The sequence below is a fragment of the Myiozetetes cayanensis genome, unplaced genomic scaffold (assembly GCF_022539395.1).
Source record: "Myiozetetes cayanensis isolate MyiCay16 unplaced genomic scaffold, myiCay2020 scf3, whole genome shotgun sequence".
Classification (NCBI taxonomy): Eukaryota; Metazoa; Chordata; class Aves; order Passeriformes; family Tyrannidae; genus Myiozetetes; species Myiozetetes cayanensis.
The window spans coordinates 1,689,742-1,712,775 of record NW_026087521.1 but is presented as its reverse complement, the minus strand read 5'-3'; the positions used below and the strand labels follow the sequence as shown (position 1 = coordinate 1,712,775).

General features: G+C 45.8%; 1 protein-coding gene across 1 annotated transcript in view; it reads left to right on the top strand.

The window, feature by feature from the left end:
- Nucleotides 1-23,034, top strand: part of EXOC4 (exocyst complex component 4) — a 226,159-nt gene that overhangs the window by 30,213 nt on the left and 172,912 nt on the right. Inside the window, exons 4-7 of the mRNA XM_050325228.1 lie at nucleotides 6,478-6,662; nucleotides 8,753-8,862; nucleotides 17,108-17,351; nucleotides 22,033-22,210. Coding sequence (XP_050181185.1) covers nucleotides 6,478-6,662; nucleotides 8,753-8,862; nucleotides 17,108-17,351; nucleotides 22,033-22,210 — 717 coding nt within the window. The remainder of the gene's footprint in view (nucleotides 1-6,477; nucleotides 6,663-8,752; nucleotides 8,863-17,107; nucleotides 17,352-22,032; nucleotides 22,211-23,034) is intronic.

The window sequence follows — 23,034 nt, the reverse complement described above, 5'->3', positions numbered from 1 at the left end:
AAATGGCGAGTTTGGTCATTGCCATTGAAAGACTCGAAAAAATAAAGGACGTTTGTGCTTTGAGTGAAAGTGAAAAGTAACCCTTTTACCCTGGTCCTCTGTGAACATTTTCCCTGTCCTTCCCCCATCAAGTGAGTTTGTGTGGAATGTTTGTGTCAGGATGAGCTGTTTTCCTGCAACCTGAGCACTTTTTTTGTGTGTGTGTAGCTGAGAATCTTTCAAACTGATCTTCCAAACCTCTCCCTCCCTCTCAGCCTCAGTCATCTGTAACTGTCCCCCCCCCCTCCTTTTCTGTGCAGCTTTTTGGTCAGCAAATCCTTTCATCTCAGGAAGGGGGAGTGAGCTCAGCTCTTCCCAAAATACTGCAAAGGGATCATCTTCTTTTATAGCTTCTTTGTTTGCTCTTTGCCTGTTAATTCTTAACGGGGCTGTTCAAAGGTGAACAAAACCAGGAGCAACTTCTTCCATCACCTATAATAAAATATAAAATATAATATAATGAGATATCCAGAGTGATAATCAACACTCAGGGCTGTTCACCATCAGCTCCTCACTGATCCTGTGCACCTTTTCTCCTTTTCCCTGTTTTTAAGGGGAAGGGAGGCAGTGACAGTCAGGAATAGCTGTCATGGATCCGTGTGCTCTTCCATGATTTTAGCTAAAGGCTCCCTTCTTTAGGATCATCTGGATAGTCTTGAAGTTCAGGGTCATCTTTATTAATGGATATTCACTGATTTGTTTTGATACCAACTGCAGTAATTTGGTAGCAGGCAATTCCCAATCTTTGGATTTTATGGGTGTGTGTTATGTGCAAGTTTTCCATGTATCCCATATATCAGATGTCCCACCCTCAGTGGTGGGAATTTTCAGCTTCATCTTGATTCACCTTGCAACCAAACTACTGGAACAAATTCCCAGATGAAGCGCATAATCGATAAATTAATTGATAAAAGTCACGTCAAGCTTGTAATTAAAAGGTCTAAAGGCAGTGGAAAGCAGGTTTAATCAGTTCCTCATTAAGTGTTTCCAGCAGAGGAGGCTCAAAGTGCTCAACAGGCTTCTGTTTTGGGGGAGTTGGCCCCTTCCAGAAGGATCATGAAGGACTGGAACATCTGGGAAAAGCTGGGAGTGCTGGGAGTGCTCAACCTGGAGAAGGGAAGGGTCCCGAGGGATCTTCTCAGTGCCTGTAAATGCCTGAAGGGAGGGTGGGAAAGGTCAGAGCCAGGCTCTGGTGGTGCCCAGGGTTGGCTCCAGAGGCCTTGGGCACAAACTGAACCCCAGGAGGTTCCCTGTGACCATCAAACCCCACTTCAGCTGCCCGGGGAGGTCGAGGTGTCTCCAGCCTTGGAGATGTTCCAAAGCCATCTGGACGTGGCCCTGTGGGGCTCTGGGTGGCCCTGCCTGAGGGGGTTGGACCTGATGGCCTCCAGAGGTCCCTGCCAACCTCACCCATTCTCTGTCCATGGAAAATGTGGGAATTTTTCAGGCAGAACAGCCTCGAGTTTGGGAACTTAATTTAATAACCAGCCTAATTTATTGCTGGTTAACTAAAACTCCTGGTGAGTGATTCGGGCTCTGAGGTGGGAGAAGGAAAGAGAACACAGTCAAAAAAGCACTGGAGCAAACAGGTTTTCTCACTCTTCCCCAGGTGCATTTCAAGTCCAACACCTTCACTTCCCTTTCCCTTTCTCAGCTTGGTTTTTTTTCCGTGGCTTTTGCTCAATCTGTCACGGTTTCTCTGCCAAGGCAGTGGGTGGCACAGGAATTTGGTGTCACCTGGGAGGGTTTCTCGCTGCTCTTCTGCTTCTCCCTGCTCCCCTCTGCAGCACCTGGGCTGGTAGAACCAGGGGGTGTTTTAAACCTGAAAAATGATCTGGTTCCACAGGGGACACCTTCCACTCTCCCAGGTTGCTCCAGCCTGGCCTTGGACACTTCCAGGGATCCAGGGGCAGCCACAGCTTCTCTGGGCAACCTGTGCCAGGGCCTCCCCACCCTCCCAGGTGGGCAGATGGAGTGTGAGGACCCTCCTGCTCCTTCAGTGGAGTTTTCAGGCAGGTCCTTATCTCACAGGTGCAAAAGGAATCCAGTGAACTGCTTGTTTAGATCTGGCAGCACTCACTTAAGTCGTTTTATAGTTGTTGTTTTCCTTTCCCTCCCACACCTCGTGAAAACGAGCCCCTTGTAAAAAGCAGGAGATCAATTCTCCTTTTAAATGTCAGCATTGTCTCTTATTTGCTGGTGAGGCAGCTGGGACCTTCTGGGTTGCTGCTGTTGATTTACCCTTTTATTCCCGGGGTTCAGCTTTTTCCCTTTTGCCACGGTGTGTTTGTGTTCAACACGGGTTGTTTTCCTTGCAGTCCTGACCCCCTGCTTTGTTTCCCTTTACTCTCTCTCCTTTTTTTGTTCATGTTTTCATATCTGTTGTCTGAACTCAGAATAAACTGCTTTTCCCAGGCAGAAAGGATTTGGGTTTTTAGTCGGAACAACCCTTTTATTTTTTTTAGGAAGAAATTCCTCCCTGTGAGGGTGGGAAAGGCTCTGGCACAGGGCTGTGGCTGCCCCATCCCTGGAAGTGTCAGGTTGGAGCAATTTGGGATAGTGGAAGGTGTCAGGACTGGAGCTGGATGATCTTTAATAATCCATTCCACCCAATTCTGTGATTTCATGATTTTACGATTATTCCCATTTTTATTTTGCCCTGAAAAACCATCTAATTGAGGATTTTTTTATCTGTGCTCACTTCCAGGCCTGTGGAGGCTTAGAAAAAAAAACAAACCCTTTAGGAGAATAAATAGATTTAACTGCAAACAGATTGAAAAACTTTTTAAACCAAAGTCAGGAGAGAAAGGCTCTTGACAAATACCTTGTTAGCGCTTAAGATTGCGGTTTGTTGTGAAATGCTAAATTAAACCCTTCCAAATTGGATGTTATGCTAAGCAAATGTTTAGCTACATTTTCTTTTTTAAGGCAATTAAGCCCTGCTTTAAACTGCCTGTGACCTTTAAACAGGCTGCCTAATGGTGCTGGTGCCACAGTTATTTGCTATAAACTGGCAATTTTTAGCTTATACAAAGCAGAGCTCTTTTTTCAGGCTTCTTTCCTTGCTCCTTCTTTTCCAAAAGGTCTCTGCCTATTGGAGGTGATAATAAGTCGATATAAGATCATCAGAAATAGCTCTTAGATGGTCTAAGCCAAATTCTGTGGTAATCCAGGCTATTATTTTAATTATTATTTGCCTAAATGACAGTTGCTGTGTTTTTATGAGCGACTTTCAGTAGGAGAGACAGATTTCTGATTTACAGAATTAAAGAAGGTGGTGGGGGAATGCCTGTCGTTTCTTTTGGTGGTATTTGCTTATTTTAATCAGCTTTTTAAAGAAGAAAACGAAGATATTTGTTTTGATTCACTTTCCAGGCTGTTTTCTCTTTCTCTAGCTCCTCTCTACACCCCAACCCCTGCCAAAATAATGTGGGGATCCCCCTTACCTATAATTATCTTCGTGTCCAGGTACTCCCAAGTTCAGAAAAATAAAGAAAAAAATCACTTTTTTTCCCATTCAACTGGGCCATGTGACTGGAAGAAAGAGGCTTAAAGGGCCCTCAGGTGCTTTTTCTGGACCCTTGAACGACTTACAGTTCTTTTGTACATCAGATTCTCTGGGAAAGGCTGCTTTTCCATTATCAGGGGATAACTGAGGGGGGATAATTCTCCCCCTCTCTGTCCAATTCCATTTATTGGTCCTTCTGTTGGCAGGGACAGCCCCCAGTGGGTAATGGGAGTGTTAAAAATCAGGGAACTAAGTGGGAAAGGCAGTTTGAGCTTGATGTGTGTGTGAGGGGGGTAAGAATGGTGGGAAAAGCTGATTAAATGTGACACCACTGCATGTTTTAGAGCATCTTTAATCCCCATTATCCACCACACAGCGAGGACAGGGAGCCCCAGGCAGGGGGGTGTGAGTTGTGCCCTCAGTTCTCTATGTGGAGGCCCAGGGAAAACAGGATCCAGTTCCCTCACTGACTCCTCACCAAACTCCTCCAGAAAGTGCCCAGAGCAGGGGTGTGACCATCACCAGTTCCTGGCTGGACACAGGGAGAAAATTCTTCTCCAGGAGAGGGATGAAACACCGGGAGATCAGGAGACACCAGGAGTTCCCAGATGTTCAGCCCCTGCCTGGAGCCCCTGGAGCTGATGAGGCGAAGTTAGAGCTGCTTGGAAGTGGGATGGGAAACTTCCAGGAGTCCCTTCCAAGCTGGGGCAGTGTCCTGACTGTGAGGGGGGTGGGAGTGTGTTACAGTGCCTTTGGAATTGGGAAATTTTGGGCACATCCCTACCTGCCAAAGGAAGAAGGAGGAAAATTGGCACTCCAACTTGTGCTGGAGGTTTCTGAGCTGTGTCTGCTGAGCTGCTCCATCCCTGCTCTGGCATTTGTGTGTCCTCTCTCTTTTTGGGAGAGGGAAATGGGGAGTTTTGCTTCATCTGTGGGGTGGGTTTCTGATGTGTGATGACCCAGCTTCCATGACTTTTCACAGATGGATACTGGGAAGAAAGAGGGTGGACTGGGAAGAAAGCGCTTTGTGTCCAGTGCTGGGCAGTGCTGGTGGAGTTGCAGCCTTGGTGGGGTTGGGAGGAGCCTGATGAATTAATTAACACCAGGACACTAATTCCTGCTCCAGACTGAGCTCCATCCTGCAGGCTGCACTCTTTCCTCATCCGTGCAGGGAAGGGAATTCACAGGGAGGGCCTTCCTACCAAAAATCTTTTCGGGAGCGAGGAAGAAGCGCGGCTTCCTCTTAGCAACTGCTCCTGATTTCAACAGCCTGGCTGTCCCAGGGCTATTCCGGGGTTATTCCTGACCTGCAGGCAAGCAGTGGAATTCACTGATGATGGATGTTCTTGGAGTACAGATAATATTTGCTGGCACTGAGGGACCAGCCCCTGGCTGGGCTCTGCTCGCTGTATCTCCTGCCTTTTAATTTTTAATGTTTAACTGACAGGTTTGTTATGAACCGAAATCCTCCGGTGCAGTCAAACCTCTTATTCCACCACCAGCATCTTCACTTGGTAGGGAACGGGTTTTTAAACTTGATTTCAAACCTCTGTGTGCCCAACGTGCTGTTTTCTGCTTTCTCACAACATCAGCCCCGAGATTTTGGAAGCTGCAGAGGGATGCTTTGCTTTTATTTATTTATTAGGAGCTGTGGAAAGTGAAATGGAAAAGGAGCCAAGGGATGGGATGTCAGGTTGTTGCTTTTATGCCCTGATTTGTCATTCCTGGTGGAATGTTTGGGTTTTCTCGGCATTTGTTTTTAGGATATAAATGAAATGTAGGCTCACTATTTCAGGTACTGGGCTGTGTGGTTACATCCAGGACACCTGTGCAGCCTAAAAGATGTGGCTTCCTAAACTTTTCCAGCTGCCTCACGATAGCACTTCAGGAAAATAAAATTTAAACCATTTTCCTCCCCATTTACAATGTTTTGTTGGTGTTGCTGTAATGGAAAGGAGTAACAGTGATCAAACATCATTGCCAGTGTCTTGTTCTGGCATTTTTCTACTGGATAATCCTCCTGTTTGGGGGATAAACTGTACCTTGATTATTATAATGTTTTTATAATATAATATTTCTATGATAATTGTATTATCATATAATATTTAATATCTTTAGTATAACTATATATAGTTATGTAAGTATATAAAGTATATAAGTATATAAATATTTATAGTAAAGATATATTTATATAATATTTATATAAATACATTTTATAAATACATAATATATGTAAATATATAAAATGTATAACAGTTATATAACATGATGAATAATATCTAAATATAATAAATAATAATAGTATATAGCATAGTAATAAATATACAAAGAATACATAAATATATGTAAACACATATTTGTAAAAATATAAAACTTATTATATTTTTAGTATTACAGTATAGTATATATGTAATATATAATATTATACTATAACTAATATATTACAGTATAGTATATTATAATATATTTTTATTACAATAATACTATGACTATATGTATATATATAATACTATAATACTATAAATACATAATATACGTAAATATATAAAATATATAACAGTTATATAACATGATGAATAATACTATGGCTATATGTAATATATAATATAATATGTTATAGTATATTATAGTATATTTTTATTATAATAATTATTAAAATTAATTATATTAATGAACTGTGTTCTCACTATCTTGTTTTACTTCAAATATTTGAAGACTGCACCTCAGATCTGAGTTGTTTGGATTCTGGGCCCTTCTACATATTTAGGAATAAAGAAACCTTACCCAAAGGTTTTCTGCTCTCAAAGGGTTTCAGGGATGGAATCATCCTGGTGCTCAGACACCCCGGTGATGGAAGAGCTGAGGGACGAGTGATGTTTGGAATGGATTGTTGAGAGAGGACAGACATTTAAAAGTTGTTTTCCCGCCAGGTGTCGGCCGTGGATTCCTTGGAAGGGCCCCTCCTGCAGGTGGAGGGGCTGAGTGACCTGAGGCTGGAGCTGCACAGCAAGAAGATGAACCTGCACCTGGTGCTGATCGACGAGCTGCACCGGCACCTCTACATCAAATCCACCAACCGCGTGGGCCAGCGCGGCAAGGACAGGGGCCGGATCGGGTGGGTCTGGGCTCTGGGGGGGACAGGATTCCTCCTGCCCCAGGGGAAGTGAGGCAGCTGTGCACTGCCTGCCGTGGTTTTCACCTCTGTGGAGTAATAAAACCCCAAATCTGAAGTTCTGGAGCTGATGGGAATCTCCCGTCACACCTCATGGATGGGGAGTAGGGCAGGAGATGCCCCTCCCAGAGAATGGAAATCCTGCCCTTTCAGTACCTCTGGTGTCTTCCTGGTTGGTTTGTTTTTAATTGCCAGTGCAACACAAACCTTAAATATGCCCTGAAAAGAATTGTGTTGACACTTGTCACATCTGTGGAGATTGGCTGCCCCATCCCTGGAAGTGTCCAAGGCCAGGTTGGACAGGGCATGGAGCAACCTGGGCTAGTGGAAAGTGTCCCTGCCCATGGCAGGGGGTGGAATGAAATGAGCTTTAAGGTCCCTCCCAACCCAAACCATTGTGATGATGATTTAAATGAAGGTTCTTGTGTACAAACAGAGGAAAGAACCACAACAGTGGCTGGGTTTGGGGGGCAGCAGGTCTGGGAGGGAAGAGGACGACATTCCCCCTGTCCTAAGTAGAAACTTGGGAGAGTGCCATCAAGCTATTCATTTTTCAACCTTTCATTTTTGCCATGCAAATTCCTCATGTGGAGAGCAGGAAAACCCAGCTGTTGTTGATGGACCTTCAGTCCTGTTCTGGTTCCTTCGCTTTGCTTGGTGGTTCTCTTGGGTTTTTGCTGCTCCCCACAGAGTTCTGATGAGCCCAATTCCCACTCTTTTTCCTTCACTGGTACTTACACCTTTCCTACAAATGCCATGACCGTGAGGCTCTGGTCAGGCAAAGGGAAGAAGATGGGGGAAAATTGCTCATTTTCTAGCAAACACCCAAATTGTAAAAGATGTAACCGTGAGGTTTCTAAATGGACTTTTAAAGGTTTATAGATGGAGGCCACAATATTGAAACCAGAGCTTGAACTCTCTTGGCTTTCTTGTGTTTCCAAGGTGTTTTAAAAACTTCTTCACCTGGTTGGTGAAGGTGTTGAAACTTTTTTTAAAAAAAGTGTTTGGAATAAACAGAGGTGGGGAGCAGAAGGGGAACCAACATGTGATAAAGTTGCAGAGAAAAAATAAATTAACATTTTACTGGGAGAAGGAGTAAAAATCTGCTTCCCCAAAGAGAACAGGCCAGACAGCAAGTTGCATGAAATGAATTTATGGAATAAAGGACTGATTAAAATTGACATTCCTCGGAAGGAGCGTTGCTAGCAAGTCAGCAGTCCCTTCCTTACTCATCTTGTTAATTAAAAACAGACACAAAGCTTTGGTGTACCCAGACTGGGGCACTGCTAATTAACTGCAGTTTGGTGTGGCTGCTACAGGGACCTTTATATTATTCTGGTTTCTCTTTTTTTTCACATTCCCTGTTGCACATCCTGGATATTTGATGACTTGAACCCTTCCCAGCAAGGGCAGTTTGTTGCTTTGGTTTAACGTGCTGTCCTGGGCTGGCTGTTGACCAGGGTGCAAGAATGTTTGTAATTATTTCTTGTATTGGTTTTGAGTGGGTTTTATCCAACTTTGGAAGGCACAGCTAATCCCTGGAAGCCTGGTTTTTTAGGTTTATAAGGAATACAGTTGGTCCTTATGCAGGATACCCTTATTTTTGCAGGTTTCCATGAGCATTTTGACCTCTGAGCAAACATCCTGAACTCCATTATAGGAGCCCTCTCTGTTTTTTTCTCCAAGAAAACGATTTCTTGTGTTCCCCTGCCATGCCCAGCTCTCAGTGTGCAGTGTGACACATTTCTGGCAACTAATACAACGTGAATTTGTGAGGAAAATGACCAAGTGGAAAGTCTTTAACTCCTGAGTGAGGAGGTCCTTTTGGGGTGGGATGCATAGAACAGGAAGGTGAAGAGAGGAAAAAGTATGGAGGTTCCTGGTGGGAATAGAAAAGTCTGAAGGATTAGGAGTTGACAGAAGCCATGGGAACAGGAGCATCTACAATTTAAGGACTAAACGGGTTATTTGTTGTGAGCAAAGGTTGTAAAGAACAGCAAACTATTTGCTTTAATTCTTTCCCCTCCCCACAGCTCCCTGGTGAAAGATGCCTCTCCTGTGCCTCTGCTGGATGTCACCAATTTATCCACACCTCGGAAGTTCCTGGAAACCTCCCAGTTCAGCACTCCTGGAAGCTCCAGCAGTGAGTATTTGAAGTCACACACATCCCTCACAGAATGAATTTGTGGCTCTTCAGCTGATTTTACAGGAACATCATCCCCTCTTCGTGTCTGGCTGCTGAGGGGAGGCCCTGAGATTAAAACTCGACAAGGGGTTTGTGCAGGGCCATGAGGGAGTGCTGTGTCCTGGGGCAGAACTGGCTGTATCTGCTTTTTAATTTTGGAAAATCATCTTTCCCCCCCTCCTGTCCCTGGCAGCTTCAATTAAATACACTTAATTTTCTGTGCCTGCTCTCACCTTGGTCTCCTGAGCAGAGCTTTGCAGTGGGCTCAGTTTGTGTGGGGGTCTCCCCTCCGTTACTCCCTGTAGGTTTGTGTGGGTGTTACTGAAGTTTTTTCGCAGTGTTGGAGCCCAAAAGGTCAAATCTTTTCCCTTTGTAACTTTGGCTAAAGGTGTGTCTGTACACAGGAATAATCTGGGGATGATCTTTGTGCTGCTACAGCAAACACTGAGCAAAAACATCGTTCCGTTGGTGCTTTCCTGGGAGGCTCTGGAAGGGCCGCAGGGGTGGGGAATTAATCCTTGTATTGTTTCAGAAGATTAATAACTGGGGTTGTCCTTGATGAATAATACAGAGGTGACCTGAGTCTCGTCCCCCCTTCCTTTCAAAACCTGACTGTTCAAGTATTCCTCAAATGCAGGAGTCTTCACTTCTCATCCTTATTAATTCTTTTGTTTCTGGTTTTTGCCACACTTCCCTCCTAGATTCTTCTCTTTGATTATCCTTATCTTTTGCTCTTGTAGGGGTTTTGTTATTTAGCTCTGCTCCTGCAGGGCTGCTCTCAGAGCCCCGGGGCTGTTTTTCCGTGGCGTGGAGGTTTGTGAGGAGTCACTTGTGATCTGCCAAGGGAACCTTTCAGGGCTGGAAACTGCATTAAAAACCTGGAAGGGAGGAACTGTGTGAAAATTCTGAGGGAAAAACTTAAGAATTCCTGTTCTGCTCTGTGGTCAGTGAGAAATTCAGTTCAGCTTCTTGCTAAGAAATCACGTGGTTTTGGGGAACTGTGGAAATAAACCTCAAAAATCTGAATCCCAGTCTGACCACTGTAAATAGAACGGTTTGGGTCAGAAGGGGCCTTAAAGATCATCTGGTTCCAACCCCTGTAAATGTCAAGACACTTCCTTTTCAGTGAGGGGATTGTGCAGTGCCTGCCATTGTTTTTCACTTAAAATATCACTCCTCTGTATAGTAAGAAAACCAAAAAGCACGAAGTTCTGGAGCTGATGGGAATCTCCCATCACACCTCATGGATGGGGAATAGAGCAGGAGATGCAACTCCTGAAGAACGGAAATACCTTTGGTGTCTCCCTGATTGGTTTTTTTTAATTGCCCTTGTAAGACAAAACCTTAAATAAGCTCTGAAAAGAATTCTGTTGACAGTTGTCACCTTCAAAGACTCACAGTTCCCGGTCAATCCCTGTCACATCCATGGAGGTTTGGCTGCCCCATCCCTGGAAGTGTCCAAGGCCACGTGGGACGGGGCTTGGAGCAAGCTGGGATATTGGAAGGTGTTTGGGTTGGAACAAGATGGTCTGGCAGGTCCTTTTCAACCCAAACCATTCTGTGATGGTGATTGAAGTGAAGGTTCTTGGGTACAAACAGCAGTGGCTGGTTGTGAACATAAACCAGCTGAATGCCTGGAAGCAAAGGCTTCATCCTCAGCTCCGATAATTGGTTCAGGTCAGTTGAAAAACCTGCCTTGAATTCTTGTTTTTGCAGATCTCTTCCTGCTCCTCACACCCAGCACGCCAGAAAATCTCTTCCTTGGCTCCTCATTCTGCTCTGTGTCGCTCAGTGAAGTGCTGGGCAAGTGTCCCTCAGACTGGGAAAGCTGCACATCATAATAGGAAACATTTGATCAGCATAAAGCATGCATATGGTTTTGCTTCAAGTGCACCATGTACTTATGTAGATTTTTTTTTTCCATGTAATTTTATTTAAAAGTGGCCTTTTCCAGGACTGCACAACTCGCAGGGAATTAAAAACTTATGTGTATGCATAACAAAAGCTGTTCCTGCCTTGAGTCACTTAAAGTTCTTCTGGCTTTTTATTGATGAAACAAAGTGGCCTTGCATATTAATGTCATTATAAAGCCCTGACTCACTCGACTTGCCTCAGCAAACATGCCAAAATTTGGAGTCCTTCCTGCCTTCCCTTCCCAAAGGAGGTGTTACCTCGTGCTGCAGAATCTTTATAAGGGAATTAAAGCTGTTCCTGCTGCACGTCAAATAAACAAACCCCTCGGTAATGCTCACCTGAGGATTGCAGATATGGCAGCTCACCAGTAACATTTTCTCTTCATGCCAGTTCAGAGAAATAAATCCCACTTTTAAATGATGTTTCTCTGCTTGAACCTTCTGTACTCTTGAAGAGTGTTTGGGAAGGTTCCTGCTTTGCCAGGCTCTTCCTGGAATTGTAAAACGTGCTCGGCTGGTTCATAGCAAGCCCAAGTGTGCCCTTTCCTGAGAAATTTGGGAGAATTCTGCTTAGGAATCCCACAGAAGATGAGCTGTGCTGGTGAAAATTAATATTGTTATTGACTGCACAGGTAAATTTTATGCTGAATTGATAATTCAGTGATGTTTTTTCCTCAGTGATAGGAGAGAAGTGGAACTTCTAAATCCAGTCAGCGTGGTGGTTCTAAGGTCAGGTCTAGTTACTCCTCCTGCCTCTCTTTATGCAAGAACCAGCTACTTTTGTGGAGGTGAAAACTTGTGGAGACCTGGAAATTTGCTCCTGGAAAATCCCTGCAGGAGCCAGAGCTTTAAATGTCCGGTTTTAAAGGTGACTCCAAAAAAATACCACTGTGCCACAGTGTTGTCTCAGCTGCTTCCACTTCAAACACGCCCAGTAAATACTTAAAAATTTTTTTTTTTCTCATTGGCCTCACCTGAGGATCTGGGTGGTTTTTCTCTAGCATTTTTCCTAAAATGTTAATGGTCTGGGGGTGTGTCTGGGGAAGGAAGGGGAAAATCAGGGAGATTTTAGAGCCATGAAAGCCAGCAGAGTAACATATATTTTGCTCTCCCTGTAAAATTTCATTATTAGTTTCCTGTGTGTGGTCCCATCATTGGATATTTGACCACAGGGCACTTATTTTTATTTGGGCACTTGGTTTACATGCCTGTGTAGTTTAGGAGGATTTAAAACTTGGCTTTTCTTCTGGACTTCATAGTTACACAGAGCAGAAAATGCCCCAAATCTGTAAAGCTCCCATTTCTGCAGTAACTGTCCATGTGTCCATGTGTTGCTCCTTGGCTCCATGAGTGGGTTGGAACAAGGATTCAACACCAGGAACGAGCAGGTGACGTCCCTTCAAGTATGAAATTACGGCTTGGGGGCCCCATGAACTCCTGTGCTTTCCTCTGGAAGAGTTTGAAGGCAGAAAGGGCATAATCAAAAGGACATAAATCACGGGAAAATAGCACATTAAATTTTTACTGGAGCTCCTTAAAAATCCCCCAGCTAATGAAACCTTCAGTAACGAGCAGCAGCAAATGTTTGGAATGAAAAACAAGGCCCAAGAGCCTTTTCTTCAGCTGCTTTGCTTAAATGAGGTACCAGCGTTGACTTTTCAGGGGATCAGACCAGGGCTGTTAAAACAGCCCTTGCAGCAGGTTGGGTTCTTGGGAAGTGGCAGATCTGGACAAATGAAGGAATTCCCAATTGGAAAAGGAGGTTTGTGGGGCATCATTAAAGCAGGGATCTGTCAGGGAAGCTTCTACCCTTGTAAGCATGGAAGTGAGGAATCAGTGATGCACATGATTCAACTTTCAGTGCCAACTTTTGACTGCTTAAACACAGAGTTGTGTGTTTTCAGGTGAAAAAATGACTCAGTGATGAATTTTCTTTTTTTTTTTTAAATGTCTGCCGGAGGATGAGGCAAAATAAGCATTCTTGTTGTCTCAGGAGGCTTTTGAGAAGCCATATTTACGTGTTCTGCTTCACAAGGGGTGTTCAGAGGTTGTTGGGACAGGAAGATCAGTCAATTCCCCTTGGATTATGGAGATTCATTCTGCTCTCCATCCCTGTTTTCCAGCTCAGGGTACTGGGTACCCCCAAACAACTGGGCTTGCTGTTATTAAAGACATAAAGAAGACATTTGGTACCTCAAGCTCTTCCTGAACTTCTCTCACTATTTCCCCCACATCCAGCAGAGGATGGAGATTCTCCTTGGCCCTCCTTTTGTCGCTGATGTATTTACAGAAACATTTTTATTGCCCTTTACAGCCAGATTAAGTCCAGGCTGGGCTTTGGCCCTTCTCATTTTCTCCCTTCACAACCTCCTTGTTTGTGTTCCTTCTGGGTTGCCTGTCCCTTCTTCCAAAGGTCTCCTTTGTTTTCCTTGAGTTCCAGCCAAAGCTCCTGGTATTTTATCCTTTAGGATTTCCTTCTTGGTGAATGCCCCTTTACCCCTCAGGTCAGGCTCCCAAGGCACTCTCACCTCAACTCTGCCCCGTGGCAATCCACGGTCCCCCTTCTGCTGACACCCCCCACACACTCCTTCCTTCTGGGATTTGAAGGTGGGAATAAGTTCTGACGGCCTCGTGCTTTTGTCTTCACACAAATGAATAACAAAGGAATTCATGTCCCCAGTTCTGGAGTAAATACAGGCAAAGCTTTCACTTCTGAGGGCTGATCTGCCAGGGGCACCTCCCTTCACCTCTGCCCGTGTGGGGGGCAGTTTTCAAGGTGGGCTCCTTAATAAATGGCTGTGTCCTTTGATGCCTTTCTGGAAGAGGAAGGGGACAGGAGGGGCTCATTCCTGAGCCAGAGCTTTGTGGTCAAACAGCCCCTTGGTGACATTAAATGGATTGTTTGAAGGAGAGCGCCTTGAGTTACCCAGGGTCGGGATCCTGTCAGATCTCACACATGAATGGGCACACAAATCCACCCAGGATTCCTGTTTAATAAGCACAATGTGGAGGAAAAACACACTGAAAACAGATTTTATCCAGCAGCCAGATCTAACAAAATTCCACTGCCACGTGCTGCTCCCAGATCCGGAGCTGCTCATGTCCTGTCCTGTCATATCCATGTCCTGACCATTTTTGGGGGTGCTGGAAATCGGTTTGCTCTTTTGGAAATGTGAAAATGTTCCTCCTAAAGGCGTGTTGTGCTGGCAGAGTTCTCAGCAAGATTGCTGCTTTTGCTCCTCTTCAATGCTGTCCTCCCGTTTGGATACAGCTCCATTTCCTCCCTCTCGGGGTGTTTCGTTGTGTGATATTGAGAATAATTTACAACCTGCTTACAAAGGAGCTGCAGAGCAATGATGGGGGCTCTGGGAAGCTGCTCAGGCTGGGAAATATCTGCACTGAACTCAGAGAAACAAGACATTTTGGGTTTTTTTAAAAGAAAACAACAGGTTAAACCTTTCTTCCTGTGCTCTTTTCACAGCTCTTGTTGCAAGGAGCTCGTTTTGTGTGTTTGTGCCTGGCGTGCTGTGGGTTTTGGGGAACAACAAATGGCATTAAGAGGGTGGGTAGAGACAATGTCTGCAGCACTCAAAGTGCTCTGCAGCCTCGTGGGCTGAAAGGTCTGTGATGGAGGAGAGCTCTGAGCAGGAATATGTTTGCATCCAGTTGTTAACTTCCAATTGGTGTTATTGCTTATTTGTGTTTGAGGTGTCTCTATATTATCCTTGCTTTTTTTACTGCTTTTTCAAAAAAAAAAGTTAATGCACTCTGTGTGTTTCCAGTTATTTGTCTCGTAACTTGTTCAAATTTAATTGAAAAGAGTGTGTGAGAGAGAGAGCAAAAAGCACTATTTGATCTTCCTGATGTCTCATAATCACAGAACAGTTTTGAGTTGGAAGGGTCTCTTTGAAGGTCATCCAGTCCAACCTCCCCTGCCATGGGCAGGGACATTTTCCTCTATCCCAGGTTGCTCCAAGACCTGTCCAGCCTGGCCTTGGACACTCCCAGGGATCCAGGGGCAGCCACAGATGCTCTGGGAAATCCAGTCCAGCCCCTCCCCACCCTCCCAGCCAGCAATTCCTTCCCAATATCCCATCTATCCCTGCCCTCTGGCATTGGGAAGCCATTCCCTGTGTCCTGTCCCTCCAGGCCTTGTCCCCAGTCCCTCTCCAGCTCTCCTGGAGCCCCTTTAGGCCCTGCAAGGGGCTCTCAGGTCTCCCTGGAGCCTTCTCTTCTCCAGGTGATCCCCCCCAGCTGTCCCAGCCTGGCTCCAGAGCAGAGGGATCCAGCCCTGGGAGCAGCTCCAGGGTCTCCTCTGGACTCTCTCCAGCAGCTCCACGTCCTTCAGGAATGTTGTTCCCAGGGCTGGGGCAGCTCTGCAGGGGGGTCTCAGCTGAGGGGGCAGAGGGGCAGAATCCCCCCCTGTCCTGCAGCCCCCACTGTGGGATCAGCCCAGCTTTGTCTTTCTGTGCTCAGCCCTGCCCTGCTGGCTCATGCCCAGCCTCCCATCCTCCATCTCATCACCCAAATCCTGCTCTCCCTCCCTGTCCCATGTGGTGCCCTCACAGCATCCCTTCCCACCTTGCTCTTCCCGGCAGCGTTTCTGGGTTGGAACGAGGAGTGTGTGAACAGTGGGGTTGGTTTGAGCCAGGGGGGCCGTGTTTGGGATCTCTCTGCTGCAAAGAACCAGATCTCCGGCTTGTTTGAGCCTGAGGTCGGTGTGAGCTGGCACTGAGAGGAGTGCTTTGTGTTTATTGTGATTATATTTATGAAGTGGCACCATATGGGCTCTTTGGGACGTTGTTTTCTCGGTCTTGCTCGAACTCAGAGCTGCTGCTGCTGCTCCTGCATTCAGAGTCCCGGCTTTGGACAGCTCCTGCTCCTCGTGACGTGCCATTTCTCATCCCTGCCACGTTCCTTCAATCCTCCTGCTGGATCTTTTGACATTTCCTTCAGCTTCTTGGAGAAGTTTTTAAGTAAAAAAAATCTGTTGAGGAGTTGGAACCACGGGGAGTCATCTGTCACCCACCAGCCCTTCCCTTCCTGGAGCTCAGCACCGGGAAGAGGGAACAGCCATCAGAGGGTTTCATTTTTATCCAAGGATCTGGTGGCTGTGGATCTTCCAAGATGCTTTTAGTTGAGTTTGCCTTGAAGACACACTTAACTTCCCCATAAGTGTTGAAATATATTTATTAAATGTTTCACCCAGCCTTTAGCAGAGCCACGCTTTTGTTGTTGCTGGGTGTTATCTGTAAATTAAGAAATGTTGCTTAATGAACACACTTAAAACAAGCAGAGTGTCTCTTGCTTTCCCATCCCTTGTCTCTTAGCAACAGGATTTCTCCCTGTGCGGTCCCTGTTACTTCAGGGCCATATCCACGATACCCTCCCTAATTTTTCCTGCTTTTCCTCTTTAGAAGCCCTGCTAAAAGGTTTGAGTAACTTCATCAACCCCTTGGCAGAAGTGATAAAGCAGAATGAGATAAAACCAAACCGCTTTGGCAACATAAACTTTGCTGAATAAATCAGAAGTCTCTTAAGCTCGACGCTGTTTGTAATGAAAATTCCTCTCTTGTGACAAGTTAAAACAGCTGGGGTAGAAATTTAGGGCTTTTTTAGCTGCTTGAAACACATTGAAGGGATTTGTGGGGATGTGGTACCTTCTCATTTATGAATATTTTAATTGCACCGGAATTCCTGCTTCATCACTAACACATAACTTAAATCATGGAATGTTTCTAAATCAATCAAACGCTCAGGTTACTGTGTTTATGTGTAGAAAAGCCCCAAAGCAAACAGAAATATCCTCTGCCTCCCCCCAAAATCCAACTGTTGCTGGTTTCCTGGTTTATTCCTGTTGCTGGACATGGTGGTGGTGAAGAATATTATAAGTTAAAACAGCTGGGGTAGAAATTTAGGGCTTTTTTAACTGCTTGAAACACATTGAAGGGATTTGTAGGGATGTTGTACCTTCTCATTTATGAATGTCTTCATTGCACCGGGATTCCTCTGTTCCCTAACACATAACTTGTATCATCCTCTGTTTCTGACTCAATCAGCTGTGCAGGTTACTGTATTTATGTATAAAAAAAACCCCCAAGCAAACAGAAATAACCACTCCTTTCCCCCTCTTCCCCAAAATCCACGTGCTTCCTTGGTTATTCCTTGGTTGCTCAAAGTGGTGGAAGTTCTGTGAGGGCAAAGGAGTTCAGATGCTGCTTCTGGACGGTCTCAGGTGCTGGGTTTAATAGTTTGTAATCTTGGATTACCCCTTTTGAAATCTCTTCCAGTGAGAGACTCAACCCTTCTGGAAATCAAGGAAGACACGGAGCTGGATCCAGAGGAGAACAGCAATGTCTTCATGGGAATTCTCATCAAAGGGCTGGCCAAGCTGAAAAAGATCCCAGAGACGGTGAAAGCCATCCAGGATCGCTTGGAGCAGGAGCTCAAGCAGATCGTGAAGAGGTCCACGACTCAGGTGGCTGACAATGGTTACCAGAGAGGGGAGAATATTTCCCAGGAAAACCAGCCCAGGTAAGGGTATCCCAGCAAAAAAAAAGTCCTAATTGATGATATGACTGGAAAAAGAGAAGACTCAGCTCGGTTATTTCGAGTGTGGCAGAGCCCAGCTAAGCTGAGGCAGGTGCAGAGCTTTGCAGTCGTGTCTGGAACTGATTATATCACAAATATGTTATATGTATTATATCACTCTTAAATCATTTTGCAGCCCCATTTCTGTTGGTGGCAGTTCATTAGAAGTGCTCTTTGGGAAAATGGGATTCCAGAAGGGCACGCTGTCAGGATCGTTGTCCAGAGGGAATCACTGTGGGGAAGGAAAACGCGCGTCTTCCATTATATGGAATATTTGCGGTGCAGAATCGCTCCCAGGGACAACATTGGCTTGATAAAGACTTCTTTTTTAATTCCTCTCATTAGCACTGCTGTGCAGACAATTGTGTTGTGAAGAATTTGCAGAGTTACAGTGCTGAGAGCTCAGTGGAATTTAAACCAAGCTTTTTTTGGGCAGGTCTCAAGGCACAATTTTAGTTTCTGATGCCAGAAGGGAGCTCGGTAATATCTGCTTGATACTCGTTCTGTGAATCAGTCTGGAGAGGTTGGGTGGCTCCTGGTTGTCCATTGGAATGGATAAATTGGATCAGATCATATATTAATGACGTGAACCTGCCCAGAGGGCTGAGTGAGGCACAGAAGAGTTAAATGGGTTTTGGCGTGTGAGCCTTTAGGGTGCCCGTATTCCAGAGCTTGGGAAAAATGTCTTGAATTCTTGCTGAACACAGAGATGATGAGAACTGATTCTAAACCTAAATCACATGTGAAGTTTACAGCGAGCAGGTGAATTCATTTACATTGAAAAGAATAAATTATAGGAGGGAAGGGTGTTCCCGCCCCTCACATTAACTCCAGTTTTAAATCAAAACTCAGCCACTTTCCAGCTGTCAAGGAGAAAATAAATCTGAACAACAAGGTCCTGCTGTTTCAATAGAGCTCTGTGAGGCCCCAAATCTGAGCACGATGCAGTGCCCAAAAGCTGCTTTTAACTATTCATTAGGCTGTCAGTGCTCACGTGACCTCAGGGATTTGGGGAGGGAGATGTTTTTCAGTTTTCCCTTGAAACTGCTCACACTGGGCTGCTCTGAGTCTCTCCCTGAGCTCAGGGCCTGTGTTCAGCTGCTGTTCTTCCAGTGGTGTCCATAAAAATTCCTGCTTCTGGCAAATAAAAAGACTAACGGAGAGGCCTGTGGGATTTTGAGCCTTGTGCTGGACAAGTTCCTTGAGGGTCATTCCTGATGCACAGCACAAGTTCGGGGCTTTCCTTGCTCAAAAGTTGGCTCTTATTTTTCCCATGGGAAGGGGGTGATTGTTTCCCTCCGCTCAAGAGGGGGAGACACATCCACACCCCCATCCCTGCAAGTGTCCAAGGCCAGGTTGGACAGGGCTTGGAGCAGCCTGGGATAGTGGGAGATGTCCCTGCCCGTGGCAGGGGGTGGAATGAGATGATCTTTCAGTTCCCACCCAACCCAAACCATTTTGTGATACAAGTGATTCCTGAGTTTCCCAAAACATTCCACAAGGATGGGACACAGGACAGGCCTCACCAGATGGAGCATCTTTTAAGATACTTTGCTCTGAATATAAACCCTCTTTGCTAATACACATTTACTTGCTGGGAGATGTGAATGATGCAAAGGAAGTAAAACCTGAGAAAGGGCAGCAACAGGTTCCAAGTTGTTCCTTGTCCCTGGCAGAAGATGACTTTGAAAACTACGTTTGAACCTCCCCCAAGTTGCAGCTGACTTCAGCTTTAATTAAAATGGACCATTTTAAAGGCTGGGTGAATTCTCTGACATTTTTAGATCACTGTGCTTGGAACAAGTTTATGGAAAAGGCCTTAAATGTAGGAATTGCCATTGCCTTATCCTTAATTAGTGGTTCATTAAGGCATGTGTCATACCTTTGTGTTTAGAAGTGTTTACCTTGGGTGGAAGACAAAGTCACAGAGCCACAGTTATGCTGCTGCAGGACCCTGAGGGTCCCTCCTGGATTTTTGGAGATGTGGCTGTAGAATAATAACACTACTAATAATAATAATAGTAATAATAATCTGGATGCACACCTACTTGAGGGCCAGATATATGGGACATTTTGGTGAGGACACATTAAAAATTCCAGCCCAAGAGGAGATGGTGCACTGACAGTTTTGCTCCTAAATCCTCTCATCACTTGGATTTACTGTGCTTTTCCCTCCACGTTCATAATACACTTGTGACTTCTGACCTCGTCCCAAAGCTTTAAAATAAGCCCAGGGGTGATGTCCCTGCCACCACCCTGAGCAGGCAGAGGACGTTATTGCTGCTGAAATGCCCGAGTTGTCACAATGACCCCTCTCAGGTGTCAGCAGTCACTCTGCATCAGCTCATTCCCGTTATTCCCCTGGATTCTGGAAGTTGCTTCCGGGTGTGCGTCGCTGCCTCTCCACATATTTCCCTTCTCCTCAGCCAAGGGGTCACAGGCTGGCTGTGACAAATTGCCTGAGCCAGGCTGCTGTCACTGCCTGTCCCTGCTCAGCTCAGGTCACCCGCAGCTCCAACCCCATCTGCATAAAATGTGGGCCACGTCATGGGATGTGTTTCGGCCGCCCCTGGCCCTGCGGGGTCACCTTGGCTCAGAAATGACCTCACACATTTACAGGGCTGGTGGAGGGGAAGGAAGAGAAGAGGTGCTGGGTAGTCTGAAAACAGGGAAATGTGGAAATGCAGTGTTGAATCAGAATGGGAAATGCAAAGGGTGGTTACAGACACCACGAGTGTGGACTGGGGGATTGCTTGTCTGGCAGGACACAGGAATAGGGACACACTGGAATTTAAAAAGAAATCATTCTGTTCAGTGTAGTGTTATTTTAGGAATGACCTAATGAACTTAAGTTGATAATAATGGCTCATAAACAGGTTGATAATGTGAGATCAGGCTCACCCAGGGACAATAAAAAGGAATTCTTCCAACTCTCCAGCTGGTTCCGTTCTGCCAAACGGTCCTTTCCTGGGCAAGGAAAGGAGGTATGGAAATAACTCAGATCTTGTTTGTATTGAGGTGTTGGTAGAAGTTGGGCTCAGGGTGATAAATTTTCTCAGTGGTAGATAATTCATTTGCTCCCTTGTTTGGCGTTTCAGCCAAGGCTGTTGGGGCTTTTGTTGCTTCTTCTTAAATACGAAGAAACTCAACCCAAACACCAGTTGTTTGGTTTCTGTTTAATGTGTCTGAGTTCCACTGGCTCTTTCTGTTGAATCAAGGAAGGCCACAAGTTAGTTCAGAGGGCTGGAACACTTTTCCTATGGATACAGGCTGGGACAGCTGGGAATGTTCATCCTGGAGAAGAGAAGGCTCCAGGGAGACCTGAGAGCCCCTTGCAGGGCCTAAAGGGGCTCCAGGAGAGCTGGAGAGGGACTGGGGACAAGGCATGGAGGGACAGGACACAGGGAATGGCTTCCCAGTGCCAGAGGGCAGGGAGAGATGGGAGATTGGGAAGGAATTGCTGGCTGTGAGGGTGGGGAGGGGCTGGACTGGATTTCCCAGAGAAGCTGTGGCTGCCCCTGGATCCCTGGGAGTGTCCAAGGCCAGGCTGGAGCAACCTGGGAGAGTGGAAGGCGTCAGGGTTGGACCTGTATGATCCTTCAGTTCCCTTCCAACCCAAACCATCCTATTGTTCCATAATTCCATGAAGACTGAAGTGTGGTGGTGAAGCAGTGGGAGCAACTCCAGTTTTGTTGGATTCCTCGTGTCCTGCTCCGGGAATCGCAGCTCCCGCCGGGCACCCACAGCGAGCATGTGGTGACTCCAAAGCTGCTGCAGGGAAATGTGATGGAGCCTGTCTGTCAGAGCTGGGAGTGCCTAACATATGGGTTTGGGAAGTGTTATCTCCACGTTTTGTTGGGGTTATGTGTCTCCTTGGGTTGCTCATTAAACGCCGGTGAACTCGATCGCAGTTTCTCCGTTCTCAGATAGTCAAAATGTGATGTCATTGCCTTATCACAAACTATTTAGGGCTTTGCTAAAGCTCATTAATTACAGTAATTGGGCAGTAAGGAAGCCATAGGAGCAGGTAAAATGTAGGACATTGAGATGAGATTATCACTGTGGTAAATACAGTGGTAAATTCTTGCTAAGTGACACAGATGAGGAGACTTGATATTTTAGGTTTCTGATATTTTGCATTGTTTAAAAGCTGCCATATTAATTTAATAACTCAGAGTTGATCTCTTGTGTTCTGTTTGTGTGGGTAAGTCCATTTTTATTGCCTCAAGGCTCTTATTTTCTGCCAAGGGAAGAGCAGGTTGTCTCCCTCCCTCCCTGTGCGCAGCCCTGTCTGGGGTCATACAATAATCTCTGATTTACTCTGTAGTTACTCCAGAGTTACTAATGGTTCTGTCTTCCTTGTAGCCCCAAGTAGGACACTTCAGTGCTGATGTAGAGGAGGGAGTGAGGAGAAAGATCCTCAGGAGTATTCATGCACCAAACCTGAGCCGAAATTAGAACCCCCAGAGCGGGTCTGAGGCCAGGTGACCTCTCGGCGTCTGTCACAAAACACGACACACGAGGCCACACTCTGCTGTCTCACACTGCTCTGGCATGCTGGATGACTCCTTGTGCCCGTGGAGCCTTGTGGGAGCTGAGCAGAGGTTGTTTTGGTGCTTTCCAGGTTGCTGCTGGAGCTGCTGGAGCTCCTCTTTGACAAGTTCAACGCGGTGGCCGCGGCGCACTCGGTGGTCCTGGGGCACCTCCAGCAGACGGTGGCCTCTCCCTGCAGCCAGCACGATGGGGACATCAAGCTCTACGACATGGTTGACGTGTGGGTGAAGATCCAGGATGTCCTGCAGGTAAGAGTCCTCCAGGTGGGCACATTTTCAGCTCGGAACAGCTTTTAGAACCAAAAATACCGGTGCGAGTACCTGCCGTGCTCAGGAGGAGACAGCAGTGCTGGGATTTGTCTCAGTTTTTGGGAAGTTGGCCACATTTATAACAGATTGTGAAACTCCCAGAGAGAGCTTAAATATCAGCAAAAAAAAAAAAAAAAAAAATTCTGTGTGTTCATCCTTCTGGTGTTGGTTCCTTTTGCCTACCAAGTGATTTATCAGCAGCTCTCAAACCGTGACATTTTTGTTCTGTTGTTACCGTGTCATTGCTGTCTTATGAGGTGTCCCAGCTCTAATGGCTTGTCTTCTCCTGTCATTGTGGCTGGGCTGCAGGCAGCTGAGACAGTTGTTTTCAGGAAATTCTTATTTGATTCTTCCTCTTGACTGTGAGAGACCAAAGCTGTGCCTTGCTCGGGCTTTGTTCTGGGACTGTGCCTCTCACCTCGGTGTCTGAGGCTCTCACAGAGCTCTCACCTGTCACAGGCCTGTTCTCTCCTTCTTGCTGAGGGGCTCACACATGAATATTATATTTCCTTCTTTATTTATGTGGGAATTGCCTTTATATGCAGTGCACAGATGTAGAGCCTCACCCGGGATTTGGTAGAGGAGGTCAAAGAAATGAGCCTGGCAAGATTTATGGTGGTCATTCCACCTCTGTTGATGGGAAGTGCTCTCTGCCTCCTCCCCTAACACAGATTTTCACTGCAGGGCTGTTATTCAGCTGTTCCTCTACAGGTTTGTTTGATTGTGCAGTGATGCAGTTTTTTTTTTTGCTTACCCAAATATTC